Source organism: Bradysia coprophila, unplaced genomic scaffold (genome assembly GCF_014529535.1).
Source record: "Bradysia coprophila strain Holo2 unplaced genomic scaffold, BU_Bcop_v1 contig_70, whole genome shotgun sequence".
Lineage (NCBI taxonomy): Eukaryota > Metazoa > Arthropoda > Insecta > Diptera > Sciaridae > Bradysia > Bradysia coprophila.
Genome location: NW_023503941.1, coordinates 2,131,302 through 2,146,238, shown reverse-complemented (window position 1 = coordinate 2,146,238; position 14,937 = coordinate 2,131,302). Strand labels below are relative to the sequence as shown.

General features: G+C 37.6%; 2 protein-coding genes and 1 long non-coding RNA gene across 3 annotated transcripts; 1 reads left to right on the top strand and 2 right to left on the bottom strand.

Annotated features, from left to right (window-relative positions):
* Positions 1–672: 672 nt before the first annotated feature.
* Positions 673–3,156, bottom strand: LOC119083747. Its single transcript, XR_005088925.1, has 3 exons — positions 2,938–3,156; positions 2,688–2,874; positions 673–841 (listed from the first exon to the last, which is right to left on the bottom strand). It is a non-coding gene; the product is annotated as an uncharacterized LOC119083747 (long non-coding RNA).
* Positions 3,157–10,024: 6,868 nt separating this feature from the next.
* Positions 10,025–11,637, top strand: LOC119083730. Its single transcript, XM_037193528.1, has 3 exons — positions 10,025–10,304; positions 10,405–10,767; positions 11,366–11,637. Exons 1-3 carry the CDS (start codon positions 10,266–10,268, stop codon positions 11,483–11,485), a joined length of 522 nt encoding a protein of 173 aa, XP_037049423.1. The 5' UTR covers positions 10,025–10,265; the 3' UTR covers positions 11,486–11,637.
* A 2,180-nt stretch (positions 11,638–13,817) lies between these two features.
* LOC119083911 (deleted in azoospermia protein 2-like) lies at positions 13,818–14,543 on the bottom strand. The gene has a single exon (XM_037193723.1). The coding sequence runs from the start codon at positions 14,541–14,543 to the stop codon at positions 13,818–13,820; it is 726 nt and encodes a 241-aa protein (XP_037049618.1).
* Between the last annotated feature and the right edge of the window lie 394 nt (positions 14,544–14,937).

Sequence of the window (14,937 nt, the reverse complement as noted above, 5' to 3'; positions counted from 1 at the left end):
TCAATACCAATCCAGGAAAAAAAAGTTTTTTAAAATCGGATGAGTGGACCGTGAGTTAGGGCCTTAGAAGTGAAATGCTACTAGGGCCCTATGTGTATTTTACATAGAACTCGAGTAAATTTCATTCGTTTTTCGTAATTTTTGTTTGATTTGGAAGGTAATCGAATGCCGAATAGAATGTTGTTGAAAAAAAATTAAATTTGGGTCCTTGGCCTAAGGCCGCTACTAGGGCCCTATGTGTATTTCACATCAGGGTTTCACTGATAAAAGTCCCCGTTTTTTTAAATGAAAGTCCACTATTATTATACATGTAAAAACAAAAAGAATGCAACCATTTTTAATATACGTTATGTTGGTTATTTTGCATGACTTGGGGCGATAAAAAATAGATTTGATTCCCTAAAAAATTCTTGATTGTGTTAAAATGACTATTCGTTATGAAGGCTCTTAATCTGCAACAATTCGTACAACTTAAAATGACTTTTTATCTGCAGTTCTCAAAGAGAAAAAAGATTCGAAAGAACGGTTTTATACGTTGTGGAGACTTATTAACTTTACATGGCATCTGAGGCACACCATTCACCTCCATCTTTTCGAAGCGGACAGGTAACCAACGCCATGCGAAAAACTTTTCGTTTTCAATTTCAACTCTACAATTTAAAGACAAACGGGTTGTAATTAAAGGTTTTTATTAATGTAAATGTCAGGAAAGGTGTATCGCCAGTAAAACCTGAGTCTTTTCTTCAATAACAATTAAATTAAAAAAAAATCAATTTAGTTTGTCTTCATGTTGTCCTGCTGTTGCCGTTTCCTTACGTCCGCAGTAAATAAATGCCAAAATCTAAAATAAAAGCGATTAAAATGGGAAAAACTGAGTAGAAAGGGGAAGGGACAAGACAAGTGATAGCTGTTATGGTATTCACGGGTTAATTTTTAATATGGACAATAACCAAAACCACAAGTCGTATTTTACCGTGAGCAACAACTACTGCCACGGATTGATTTCTAAAGTGGACTTCAATCAGATACCACGGTTGACAGTTGTTATTTTATGTGGTCAACAACTACTTCCACGGATTGATTTCTAAAGTGGACTTCAATCAGATACCACGGTTGACAGTTGTTATTTTATGTGGTCAACAACTACTTCCACGGATTGATTTCTAAAGTGGACTTCAATCAGATACCACGGTTGACAGTTGTTATTTTATGTGGTCAACAACTACTTCCACGGATTGATTTCTAAAGTGGACTTCAATCAGATACCACGGTTGACAGTTGTTATTTTATGTGGTCAACAACTACTTCCACGGATTGATTTCTAAAGTGGACTTCAATCAGATACCACGGTTGACAGTTGTTATTTTATGTGGTCAACAACTACTTCCACGGATTGATTTCTAAAGTGGACTTCAATCAGATACCACGGTTGACAGTCGTTATTTTATGTGGTCAACAACTACTTCCACGGATCGATTTATAAAGTGGACTTCAATCAGATACCACGGTTGACAGTTGTGATTTTATGTGGTCAACAACTACTTCCACGGATTGATTTCTAAAGTGGACTTCAATCAGATACCACGGTTGACAGTTGTTATTTTATGTGGCCAACAACTACTGCCACGGATTGATTTCTAAAGTGGACTTCAATCAAATACCACGGCTGGAAGTTGTTATTTTTTGTGGTCAACAACTACTTCCACGGATTGATTAATAAAGTGGACTTCAATCAGATACCACGGTTGACAGTTGCTATTTCATGTGGTCAGCAACAAACGCCACAGTCTAACGTGAATACAACAGCTATCACTTCAATTTAATAATAAAAGCAATTCGAATACGGGCGGGTTTAAGAAAAAGAAACTATTAAAATTTTAACAATAAACCACATATGACAATGGACGAAACGACCAACAAACAAAATTCCAGAATTCTGCGAATCCCACGGATCACGATGTGTGGTGTCCTACATTAAAGTAAATGTTGTAGAGACAAAATAGAAGTACACCTTTTAGTTGCTTACCGAGCCCAATTTTAAATATCGGTTGCGAGTTGTTAAGTCGTGATGCCAACAACTACTGCCTCGGATTTACTTCTAAAGTGAACTTCAATCAGATACCACGGCTGGAAGTTGCTATTTTATGTGGTCAACAACTACTTCCACGGATTGATTTATAAAGTGGACTTCAATCAGATACCACGGTCGGAAGTTGTTAATTCGTGTGGCCAACAACTACTGCCACGTATTGATTTCTAAAGTGGACTTCAATCAGATACCACGGTTAACAGTTGTCATTTTATGTGGTCAACAACAAATGCCACAGATTGATTTATAAAGTGGACTTCAAACAGATACCACGGTTGAAAGTTGCTAATTCGCGTGGCCAACAACACCTACCACGGATTGATTTCTAAAGTGGACTTCAAACAGATACCACGATTGAAAGTTGTTAATTCATGTGGCCAACAACTACTGCCACGGATTAATTTCTAAAGTGGACCTCAATCAGATACCACGGTTGAGCGTTGTTTTTCTAAGTGGTCGACTGCTGACGCTACTGACGCAAGTACTCCATCTAGTATTGAAGATCAACATTTTGTTCGTACCACAGATGAAAACTTTAACCATTGCAAGACGAGAAAGAAATTCAGTCTTTGACTGTGTTTAAAAGTTTGGTAATTACCTAGATTTAAGGAAATCACTGCGAAACTGATCGGATACAATGGAAGTGCAGTAGCGTCCCGAGCTCAGTCAAAGTGCAGTAGCGTCCCGAGCACAGTCACAGTCTGAACCAATCAATTCGACTTTCAGTTTTTCAATCTTCCCCAGGATAAGGACAGATTCCTATGTTGAAGTAAATGTCTTAGAGACTATAATCGAAGTACACGTTTAGTATAGCGATTCCATTGATTGCAAGACATCTTCATAATTACCAATCCATCTGAGAACGTGCGTCTAGGTGCTAAAAGTCTTAGATTTATGAGCGTGTCTGCGTCGTCTGCGTTTGACAATGACTTTTCACAATTTTTACGAAAGTTCAATTCTGGCTACTATGTTTCGAGATACCCGCATCCTATGTTTTTTTGAATTTAAAAACCAATAACATTTCACTGGTCTCAGGGTCAGCTGTCAACTATTCATGAATAAAAAAATTTGAGAGTTTAAATAACTTATAAATAAGTTTTATAACTCGAGTACATTTCATCCGTTTTTCGTAATTTTTGTTTCATTTGGAAGGTAATCAAAGGCCGAATAGAATGTTGTTGAAAAAAAAATTAAATTTGGGTCCTTGGACTAAGGCCACTACTAGGGCCTTATGTGTATTTTACATATAACTCGAGCAAATTTTATCCGTTTTTCGTAATTTTTGTTTCATTTGGGAGGTAATCAAAGGCCGAATAGAATGTAGTTGAAAAAAAATTAAATTTGGGTCCTTGGACTAAGGCCACTACTAGGGCCCTATGTGTATTTCACATATAACTCGAGTAAATTTTATCCGTTTTTCGTAATTTTTGTTTCATTTGGGAGGTAATCAAAGGCCGAATAGAATGTAGTTGAAAAAAAATTAAATTTGGGTCCTTGGACTAAGGCCACTACTAGGGCCCTATGTGTATTTCACATATAACTCGAGTAAATTTTATCCGTTTTTCGTAATTTTTGTTTCATTTGGGAGGTAATCAAAGGCCGAATAGAATGTTGTTGAAAAAAAAAATTAAATTTGGGTCCTCGGACTGAGGCCGATACTAGGGCCCTATGTGTATTTTACATATAACTCGAGCAAATTTCATCCGTTTTTCGTAATTTTTGTTTCATTTGGAAGGTAATCAAAGGCCGAATAGAATGTAGTTGAAAAAAATTTTAAATTTGGGTCCTCGGACTGAGGCCGCTACTAGGGCCCTATGTGTATTTCACATATAACTCGAGTAAATTTTATCCGTTTTTCGTAATTTTTGTTTCATTTGGGAGGTAATCAAAGGCCGAATAGAATGTAGTTGGAAAAAAATTAAATTTGGGTCCTTGGACTAAGGCCACTACTAGGGCCCTATGTGTATTTCACATATAACTCGAGTAAATTTTATCCGTTTTTCGTAATTTTTGTTTCATTTGGGAGGTAATCAAAGGCCGAATAGAATGTTGTTGAAAAAAAAAATTAAATTTGGGTCCTCGGACTGAGGCCGATACTAGGCCCTTCAAAAAAATAAAATTTTAGGGCGATTTGAAATTTTTGTTTCTTTTGAAAGGAACGTCGTACGGGGCTTCGTAATTGCGCTATGCGCAATTTGTAAGATGTACATATTACATAATAATTTTACTTTAACTACATTAACCGGCGCAATAGGCTTACGGTCAAAGTAGGGTGACAGACGCACTAGGGTCACGTACGCAATTGATATACGGGTTTGTACGGGGCTCAGTCGCAGCAAACGCTCCGACTGTTCTGATGGCTCGTTATAGATTGAAGATTGTAGATTTGTTCACCCGAGGGGAAAAAAGTGGAAATTTCATTTCGAGTGTGTTGTGTTTGTGGCCAGAGCGTAGCGAGGGCTACAATTCTCCGAGAAAATGAAATTTCCTACTTTTTCCCGATGCCAACACAAAGGCTCTAGAAATTTCAGCTGAGGTGAGAAAATTCCTGTTTTCTCACCTGCGTTGTCAATAAAGCAATAAACATATTGGGAGCATGTGTATAGTGAGGATTTATCAGAAACGATTACCGAATTACGAATATTACATCATCACGCTAAAAGTTCGTAACAGTCAGCGAATCTTTACAAAATGATAACTACAAAAAAGAGAAGGAATCCAATTCAGTTACCTCTCACAATGTTGTTGTGAGTTTCGCTGTAAGTGACCAGATAATTTTTAGCTTCAATTAAATATGCCGTAGCTGTGTGCCTTCAAGTGCAGTAAATTTTTACAAAATCCATTTCTAATCAGAGCTATTATCAATTGATAAACGAGCACTAAACATTTTTTTATTGCAGACGATATTATGATTTTTGCGTTGCGATAGTCGATAAATGCGGCTCATCAATCTTTATTGGCTGAGTTTGATTACAGTCGCATCCGTATTCGGGGAGGTTGAAATCTCGTTAAGAATATTTTCTCTTTGTTCGATAGTTCTAGTCGTACTCGACAAAATCTTATCGAGGTTTCATAAAAAAGCCAAATTAAACAATAGTTCACCGAGGGGAAACAAGTTGGAAATTTCATTTCGAAGGTGTCACTCGAAAAAATTAGATTTCACACTTTTTCTCGATGTCAACATCACATTATTCACAACAAAGGCTTACAAAGTTTTAGCGGAGGGGAGAAAATGAGTATTTTCTCGCCTGTGTTGTGAAATAGTTAATGGTTGACCTTCTCCTCTAGGTTAACAAATAACTATTTCACAACGCAGGCGATAAAATACTCATTTTCTCCTCTCCAATGAAACTTCGTAGTTTCCAACAAGAGTGAAGTTTGAAATTCTTTTTTTCTACCCGACATAAGGCATAAAAACCGTTTTTCTACACGAATTTGTTAATTTGTTACACCATTTTCGAAAACAAAAACAAAGACGACATTTCGGGGGGAGAAAATGGCTATTTTCTCCCCCGAAATGTCATCGGACAAAGCTTTAACAAAATGTCTTCAGAAAATGGCGCACGAATGAAAAATAGTTTGTCTCCTCAACACAGAAGAGTGAAGAGAGTTACAAAAAGGCTACGATGCTGTTGAGCCTTTTCACTGCTTTGCAACGTGTACTGACTACGGACCTGCCACAAAAATCAAACACAAAATGATTTATTCGTTCGAATTACGTTCACGATTTGTTCAACCAATAGATCCGAGGGATTAATAAAGCAATTAGAAATTTCGGTTAATGAATTCAAACTTGATTTTGACTCAAGGCTATGGAGTTCTAGAAACAAACAATTCAGCGGCTACCAACCATCAACAGTATGAACGTACTGAAACGACTATACAATGTACAGGAACAAGCACCGTTAATTAACTGATTTTGTAATTGATTTCACGGCAATGCAAAAATCACGACCATTTATGTTGCTGAACGAAAAATTAAAAAAATATTTTAAACTTGAACTATCGTTCGTGACTCATGTCATTTCTTTTACTGGTTCTGAGAACGCACAAATTATTAATGCCATGCATCCATTTAAATAATTCTCGCTGGTTTCGTCCATACAAAATGTTTACAAATATATTGCCAGCGAAAATAATAACTTCCGAAAGTAATCGAAAAAGTGATGATGTGTTCGAAATGTTAAATTGAATGTTTAACAATTTTAAGTAGCTAGTGTTCGACGTATTTTTTAATACGGGCAAAGAAGCATCGCTTGTATACGCAAGATAAAAATATTTTTATTGCAAACAGAAATGATGAAAGCCATCGACATAATTACTCGGGGATTAATTTCAATATTTTCCCTCTATGTCCCATGTCATGTTATAATCGACATTCATTTTATGCAACTCAGCATCATAATAGCAAAATTTGCTACGGCCACATAAAGTGCTTTGCGCTAGATGTCATAATCGTTATTTATGACATCGAGTGCAAAGTACTTTATTGGGCTCTAGATGTGTAACTTTGACACGAGAGCGCAGACAGTTGCAGACGAAAGCAATGAAAGTCTAGAACAGGTATGGTCAATCGGCGAATTCATCTTAAACACACTCACATTTTATGTGAAAATAATATGAAAATGAGTGCGTTTAAGTACCAAAATCAAATTTTTATGTCATCCGGGCGGGCAATGGACCATACCTAGGTATGGTCGATCAATAAAAGTGTAAACCAGGTATGGTATATTGTCCGCCCGGACCCGGAGGCACTTGTATTGAAACAATATGCTACGAACTTCAATTTTTCGTAAATATATCGAAAAATGTGTATAATTTGTGTATTTGCAACGAAATCGACTTATTACTACTATTCGTGGGTGAAATAACTAATTAAATCGATTATTTCTCGTTTTTCTCATAAATTTCACTTTATTCAGATTTTATAGTACAAAGTGTGCCACATCGACATCACAATTATTTTGTGAAAGAGTTCAGCTACTGTCATGGAATATTATGTATACTTATTGGTCAAGGTGTCCTCGACTCAACAGCACCGGTTGCAGTGTCTGCACTTGCTTCGTGGGCGACGTGGCCACTCTTAAAAATTCCATTCACAAATGTTATAAAAGTGATTTCAAGTGTATATCTGATCGGGACATGCCTAGTGTACTGGCAGTGCTCGACCTCCTCTACCACCTCATACCACAGGCTAAACAAAATCATTTGTCTCTCAGGAAATATAAGTTAAAAACCAAAAGGTCACATTTTCAATGTTAGACAATCTTGGCAGTGGTACCTTTTGGACCATCGGTTTCTTCGGTAGTTTTGTAGAGTTTTCAAAGCTCTACATTTCACTAGAACATTGTTTTCAAAAATGCTTTCAATTTTCCGAGTTATGACCATCGGAAACTTAAAGTCGTCCGGGGGGACTTCTTCCCGGGCTCCATCGGATCCATCAACCACATGCCCGGACACAGTTTTCAATGATTTACGTTTTCCGCACACAGGCTATGGCGGTCCTTAAAATTTGCAAAATTCGATACGCCCTAATGATCATGAGTTGCATAATTAACTATTTTGCACTTTAGTGACTGAATTCGATACTTATGCAGCATGCATCAGGCATGAGCGCCGACGGAGAAACCTCGGCGGCGGCTAGTCGAAAAAAATTTCTCGGCGGCGGCGAAAAAGTCGGCTTGAGCCGGCTTAAAACGGCTCGGCCGGAGGTGCCTTTTAACTTTTTTTTTTTAAATAAAAACGTTTAGATAAATTCATGGAAAATGAACTAGTAAGCATGAAAATGAAATTGTACGGAAAGCGAAAATGTAGGTAGATTAGGTTGTTCAAAGTGCAAGTGGAACTGGTCTTGTTACAAGCAAGTCTCTAAGTCTAAGGTTCACTAACACGTCAAGTTTTATTGCCTCAAAACTTGAACTAAATGGAAAATCATGCTCCGGTACACTCATTTAACTCATTAAGAAAATGGTTTTCGAGAAGAAATCGAAAGCTCACGAAAATCAAGTAAAAATTGAAAAGAAAAAAAAATCGAGAAAATTCGCAAAGATCGATAAAGTTTTCTCAAATTTGTGAATTAACTGATTGTGCGCCTTCGGCTCGTTCCGCAAAGGTCATACTTGCCAAAACAACAAACTTAGAAGCGAGGACGTAATATACCATTCTGGAAAATTCATCAAAATTCAAGAAAATTTTCAAAATTTTCTTAATTTTGAAAAAAAAAATTCAAAAAGTATTTGAGCTGCTTAGGATCAACAGGAATCTCGGTTTTCAAAATTATTTCACCCATTCACCTTTCGAAATCTTTATTTCATTTTCCAACCGTTTCAAGCCGGCTTGAGCCGTGTTTTTGGCACCGGCTCGGCTGCGGCGCGGCTTGCTCAAAAATGGCCGGCGGCGGCTTGATCGGCGGCTTATTTTCGGCGGCGCTCATGCCTGGCATGCATGTAATGTCGTTTGAACCGGTCCTCAAGAAAGAAGCCTTGCAAATCCTTTACCGCACTAGTGTGATAAAATACGTTCATATGACATTGCACACAGGCGGCGTAAGTATCGAATTAGCTCACTGAATTGCATGATACATTTTACGGAAGAATTAGGTAGTGAAACCTTTTTCGTGCATGTGCAGTGTGTGGTTGTATGAAATGTGTGTGTTGTAACACAATTTTTTAATTTGAAAACACCTAGTGACGAGAAGAATCCAATGTTTCCACCTATTTATTGCAAAAACAGAAATAACTTGAGCCATCAAAATGTATTTTAATCGCTTGAAGAATATTTTCGTTTATAATAGATTGCATATGGCATGGATGTTCCATATGGCATGCCATCGACAATCGAAGAAACGAATTCAACGCGACCGAGAAATTATTTTGAATTTCCAACTCTGTACATTGACAACTTGGTGAATGATTTTCGCTTGAGGCGACGATAATCAATTCAAATTGATGTGGTTGATGTGGTGCCTATTGAATTGCACATAAGATGTAAAAGAAAAGAAAAGTGTGAAGGAAACATAAATCGGATCTCTGAATTTTTGCAGATCATTTCGCATTAATTTGTTAGAGTGGAACCACTACTTGAGCGTGAAATTCGAGAAAAAACGTTTCACTTTCTTCGCTTTAATTTGGATGTTTTGTTTAGGTGATGAATATGTGATTCGCGCTAGCATAGCGAATATTACAATCGTAGTCAAAATTATTATTTATTTGTAATTCAATTGCTGGATTACGTATTGACGAAACTCTACTAGGAAAATTATGTTAGCAAAAGCTCTATTCACACCTGAAACAGAAGATTGTTTACGTACACCGGGGGATGTGCGTGCATTTGAGAAGTATACAAAGCAACTATTTTTAATGTATATCATACAGCGATAGGTGCGTTCGTGTTTATACACCGGAAATAGTACGTTACATTGGATGCTGCGAAAGTAATCCATTACATGAGGTAACAATTTTGTGATAAAAGCAAACACGCAAGCATAGAGGTAGACTACCTAGAGGAATTATGACCCGAAAATCATTAAAAAATTATATCACACACACCACTAACACGGAAACGTCAACTTTGCTTCTTTTGACGTTATGAGTCCCTTTACTTTTGACATTAATAGTCCCATTTTACTGTCTTTACACGAAGCTGTCACATTTAAATATATGATTTTTCATTTTAATTTGTCAGTTTGTTCTATTGAGATGGCCCTTGCTCTCAAGTGTGTTTTTGAGCTTCAGTAACTGTATTTTCGACTAATGTATAACTTCACGGCTATCAACTTGAAATTTGTAAATTTTGTTATGAATGTGCCTTATTTACAGTATTTGACATTGATTTTGTTAGTTTACAGTTTACACGAACTGTGTACTAGCCTTTATAATGATGTATTCATGATGCACATTATACACACTCGTTCAATCTTCAGTTCGATATAGTCTTTCGATTATGACGGGGTTCTTTTGTTCGAACTTATGGCGGGAAGTGTCAAATGATGGAGAAATTCTTTTGTGCAAACGTTTGACAGCTACCGCAATTTCTTCGTTCAAATTCAATTTTCCCTTCAAAACACTTCCCCGTCATAAAGGTCTATAGACTTACGTCAAAGGCAATTGCATTGAACCACCATTGTTGAATAGTTTTGTATTTATCAATTTACTATCAGTGTTATCCGTGTAAAGAAATGGCATTTCGAAAGATTAAAAACTATTTGGGGAAATGGGTAAGTGGAATCAAAGTACATTGTGTGTTTGTCCTTGCTCAATATAAATACGCGTGTCAGCACTTTTCACATTTTCTTTCAATTTGAATTATATTTCCAGATATATAGTCAGCACAATGACGACACCAACAAACTACAAACCGAGGTGGACGACCTTGGCATCCTTACCACCAACACCTTAGCCGATACCATTGACTGTAACACTGCAAACATCGAAGTTATGAAATCGATGCTGAATCGGTTCGAAACAGCCAACTCGGTGATGCAGCAGCAAATCGATGAACTGCAGGAAAAACTGAAAGACAGCTGCAACAAGGACAGCTGCAACAAGGACAGCTGCGCCAAAGTGCAAGAGGCGCTGACCGGACTAGAGACGAAGATCAAAGAGTCGCATTGTAATATTCTTTCGGTCCAACATCGGACAGTGATTGAGGAGGAGGCCTGCCTGATGCAAGAGAGATTTGTAAGTGGAATTCACATTGCATGTCGTTTGATGTTTTTCACTTGTACCAGGGTCGACTGTAAATTCTTTTTGTTGTTAGCTTCGTAAGTGGTCTTCACAGTGAGTGAAAGGGTCTGGCGTGTCACTTGATTGTTTGCTCGATTGATTGATCGAATAGGGCCCGTGCACGATCCCTAGAGATGCCGAATAAAGAAATTATTTCCCCATTGCCTGATTAAAAAATCGAAATTCAAATCGCAGTTGAACAAAGCTAGTAACGCCAATGAAAGTCTAGAACAGGTATGGTCGATCGGCGAATTCGTCTTAAACGCACTCACATTTTATGTCAAAATAACATGAAAATGAGTGCGTTTAAGTACGAAAATTAAATTTGTATGTCCTCCGGGCGGACAATAGACCTGTTTTACACTTTCATTGAGTAACGCAAGTGATTGTGGTCCTTAGGGGTGGCCGTTATATGTGGTCAATATCACTGCCGAAGTGAATTGATGTGACTCAAGTTGATATTCGTATTCTGCCACAAATCCATAAACATGTGAATATCTAAATGCGATAATTCTAATCTAATTCTGACTACTTTTTTCCTTTACTGAAATAGAAAACGCGCAACCCGAATTTGTTACGGAAGTGGACTGGTTTGATTTTATTTGCACTGATGTTTGGTTGGCTAGTCAAAAATAATTGTTTGATTGAAAAGATGAGCCCCAATGCCATTTAAAGTGTATTTTTTGTATACTCGGTGCTTGTTTTTATTATACCTTTGTTTAAAACTAGATTAGGATTTTTGGAGTGATCGGTGGATCGGTGATTCTTTGTACCGTTCTCCCGTTGCCTTTGTTGTAACGATAAAGAAATTACAAAATTTGTTTAAAACTGACTTATGTGTTCTTATTACACTTAACCTGCCCAAACTGTCTTCTCACTTTTCGGCCACAAAATTTCGAATTTGCCTTCACATGCTTAGTTTCCTTTTACCAAAAAAGTGTGAGAGACAAAATTGAATTTTTCCAATTTTTCCTTTGTTTATTTGACAGCTCGCTCTCTCACGGCTCTCTCACGGAGTACTTTTTGTTGAGTGGAATGGACACCGTGGTTTAAATATTTCATACGAAAGGTAAGGTAACAGGCATGAGCGCCGCCGAAAATAAGCCGCCGATCAAGCCGCCGCCGGCCATTTTTAAGCAAGCCGAGCCGAGCCGTGCCAAAAACACGTCTCAAGCCGGCTTGAAACGGCTGGAAAATGAAATAAAGATTTCGAAAGGTGAATGGGTGAAATAATTTTGAAAACCGAGATTCCTGTTGATCCTAAGCAGCTCAAGTACTTTTTGAATTTTTTTTTTTCAAAATTAAGAAAATTTTGAAAATTTTCTTGAATTTTCATGAATTTTCCAGAATGGTATATTACGTCCTCGCTTCTAAGTTTGTTGTTTTGGCAAGTATGACCTTTGCGGAACGAGCCGAAGGCGCACAATCAGTTAATTCACAAATTTGAGAAAACTTTATCGATCTTTGCGAATTTTCTCGATTTCAATTCTTTTCAATTTTTACTTGATTTTCGTGAGCTTTCGATTTCTTCTCGAAAACCATTTTCTTAATGAGTTAAATGAGTGTACCGGAGCATGATTTTCCATTTAGTTCAAGTTTTGAGGCAATAAAACTTGACGTGTTAGTGAACCTTAGACTTAGAGACTTGCTTGTAACAAGACCAGTTCCACTTGCACTTTGAACAACCTAATCTACCTACATTTTCGCTTTCCGTACAATTTCATTTTCATGCTTACTAGTTCATTTTCCATGAATTTATCTAAACGTTTTTATTTTAAAAAAAAGTTAAAAGGAACCTCCAGCCGAGCCGTTTTAAGCCGGCTCAAGCCGACTTTTTCGCCGCCGCCGAGAAATTTTTTTCGGCTAGCCGCCGCCGAGGTTTCTCCGTCGGCGCTCATGCCTGTAAGGTAAAATCTTAGAAATTGAAAGTAAATTGCGAACTTGCGCTGTATTGACACTCACTGATGTAAATTGATACTTGGTGTCAAATTTCACGGCAATTTCTTTTATAGAACTGCTGTGTTTCTTGTATTTTTTGCTAACTATTTTGCGGTCGCCGTGTAACCATAACTTGAATCGAAACAACGAAACAAGGCTTTGTATTACTGCGGATGTACGCGTTTCTTAAAAAATTCTTTTGATTTTCTATCGTATTGTCTGACGGTTGGAAGGACTGTGTGTGGCATGGCATATCGTGATTTGCACATTCAACAGATCGAAATTCTATGAACGCGAACGAGATGTTGATTCATCAGTTAACATTCGTTCGCCCAAATTTTTCTTTGATGAAAGAAGTAAATTACTCGTCACACGTGTACATTTTGCACGGCAGAAGAGACAATTATTATTGGAAAGTTTCTAATTAATTTAACAGTCCAAGCAAAAACCGATTGGCTTGACTTGATGTGTTTTTTCCCCCGAATTTCTTAACGATGTTGTTCAACTCTTCATCGTCGAATGTGCCGGTAATTAATTGATTGTTTCGTCATTGAACTAACGAATTACGGTTCAAGAATTCGCGATGTAAAAAAAAACATTCGCCTCATCGTCAGAGCATTAATTATCCACTTTCTACGCTCGAAAACTTTACAGCAATTTGGCTTTGTCAACAATTGATGCATACAAACTCGTCGTAATGTATGAGATGGATGGTAAAAGATGCAATACAGTCTTATGTAATGAAGTTTTGTGCGTAGTAGCACAACGCGCACATTTCGCAACAACCTCACAAGAATCTAACCTCACAGTTAACTTTGACAGATTTCACTGAGCGAAAAAAGTTACCGCCAGTGAAACAAATACAATTTCTGTACGTCCTCTAACATTCAATGAAATGCCCAAAAGTATGTGAAGTTAGTAAGACATCCGACCAATGTTTCGATCTGAGGTAAAATTAGGTTCGTCTTTCGACGTTTGTCATTAATATGCAGTTGAAAAATACCATCACACATCAGGGCATGGCAATGGGGTACTGGTTTGAATGTTCCGTTTGAATACTTCGTCTTTTACTTTAATGGTACTTGGTATGCCAATGGTACTTGGTATGCCAATGGTATTTGGTATGCCAATGGTACTTGGTATGCCAATGGTATTTGGTATGCCAATGGTACTTGGTATGCCAATGGTACTTGGTATGCCAATGGTACTTGGTATGCCAATGGTACTTGGTATGCCAATGGTACGTGGTATGCCAATGATACTTGGTATGCCAATGGTACTTGGTATGCCAATGGTACTTGGTATGCCAATGGTACTTGGTATGCCAATGGTACTTGGTATGCCAATGGTACTTGGTATGCCAATGGTACTTGGTATGCCAATGGTACTTGGTATGCCAATGATACTTGGTATGCCAATGATACTTGGTATGTCAATGGTACTTGGTATGCCAATGGTACTTGGTATGCCAATGATACTTGGTATGCCAATGATACTTGGTATGCCAATGATACTTGGTATGCCAATGATACTTGGTATGCCAATGATACTTGGTATGCCAATGATACTTGGTATGCCAATGATACTTGGTATGCCAATGATACTTGGTATGCCAATGGTACTTGGTATGCCAATGGTACTTGGTATGCCAATGGTACTTGGTATGCCAATGGTACTTGGTATGCCAATGATACTTGGTATGCCAATGATACTTGGTATGCCAATGATACTTGGTATGCCAATGATACTTGGTATGCCAATGATACTTGGTATGCCAATGGTATTTGGTACATTGCTCATATGTGAAGATACACTACGCTGAAGTCATATGGATTAGTAAGGAGACATAAGTCATTATATAGTACAACAATCGACGCACTAGGGCCTACTGAATCTAGATGTTGAACTAATGAAGGATTTCAGTCCATCGACTTTGCTTAGCTGTTTACTATCACGAATGTTGTGAATGCCTAACATTCATGAAATGAAAAGCTTGTAATACAATCAACAAGCGGCCTGTTAACTAAGTCGGCTGCAAATGAATCTGCTATCCAATTGTTCAGTACGTTCAGTACCAACAACAATGAAATAACAGCAACCAACTCTGTCGAATTGATATCACTTAAACAACATTGTCAGTGCTGCTGTATATTCCGACATGTCACGGTTCAGCAATCGCGTTGAACA

What these genes read in the sequence shown, in the direction of transcription:
- LOC119083730 (XM_037193528.1), top strand. Translation starts at nt 10,266, where the DNA reads ATGGCATTTCGAAAGATTAAAAACTATTTGGGGAAATGG. An exon ending in AAAACTATTTGGGGAAATGG is followed by an intron (nt 10,305 to 10,404) that starts GTAAGTGGAATC and finishes TTATATTTCCAG; the next exon opens with ATATATAGTCAGCACAATGA. An exon ending in GCCTGATGCAAGAGAGATTT is followed by an intron (nt 10,768 to 11,365) that starts GTAAGTGGAATT and finishes TTACTGAAATAG; the next exon opens with AAAACGCGCAACCCGAATTT.
- LOC119083911 (XM_037193723.1), bottom strand. Translation starts at nt 14,543, where the DNA reads ATGTACCAAATACCATTGGCATACCAAGTATCATTGGCATACCAAGTA.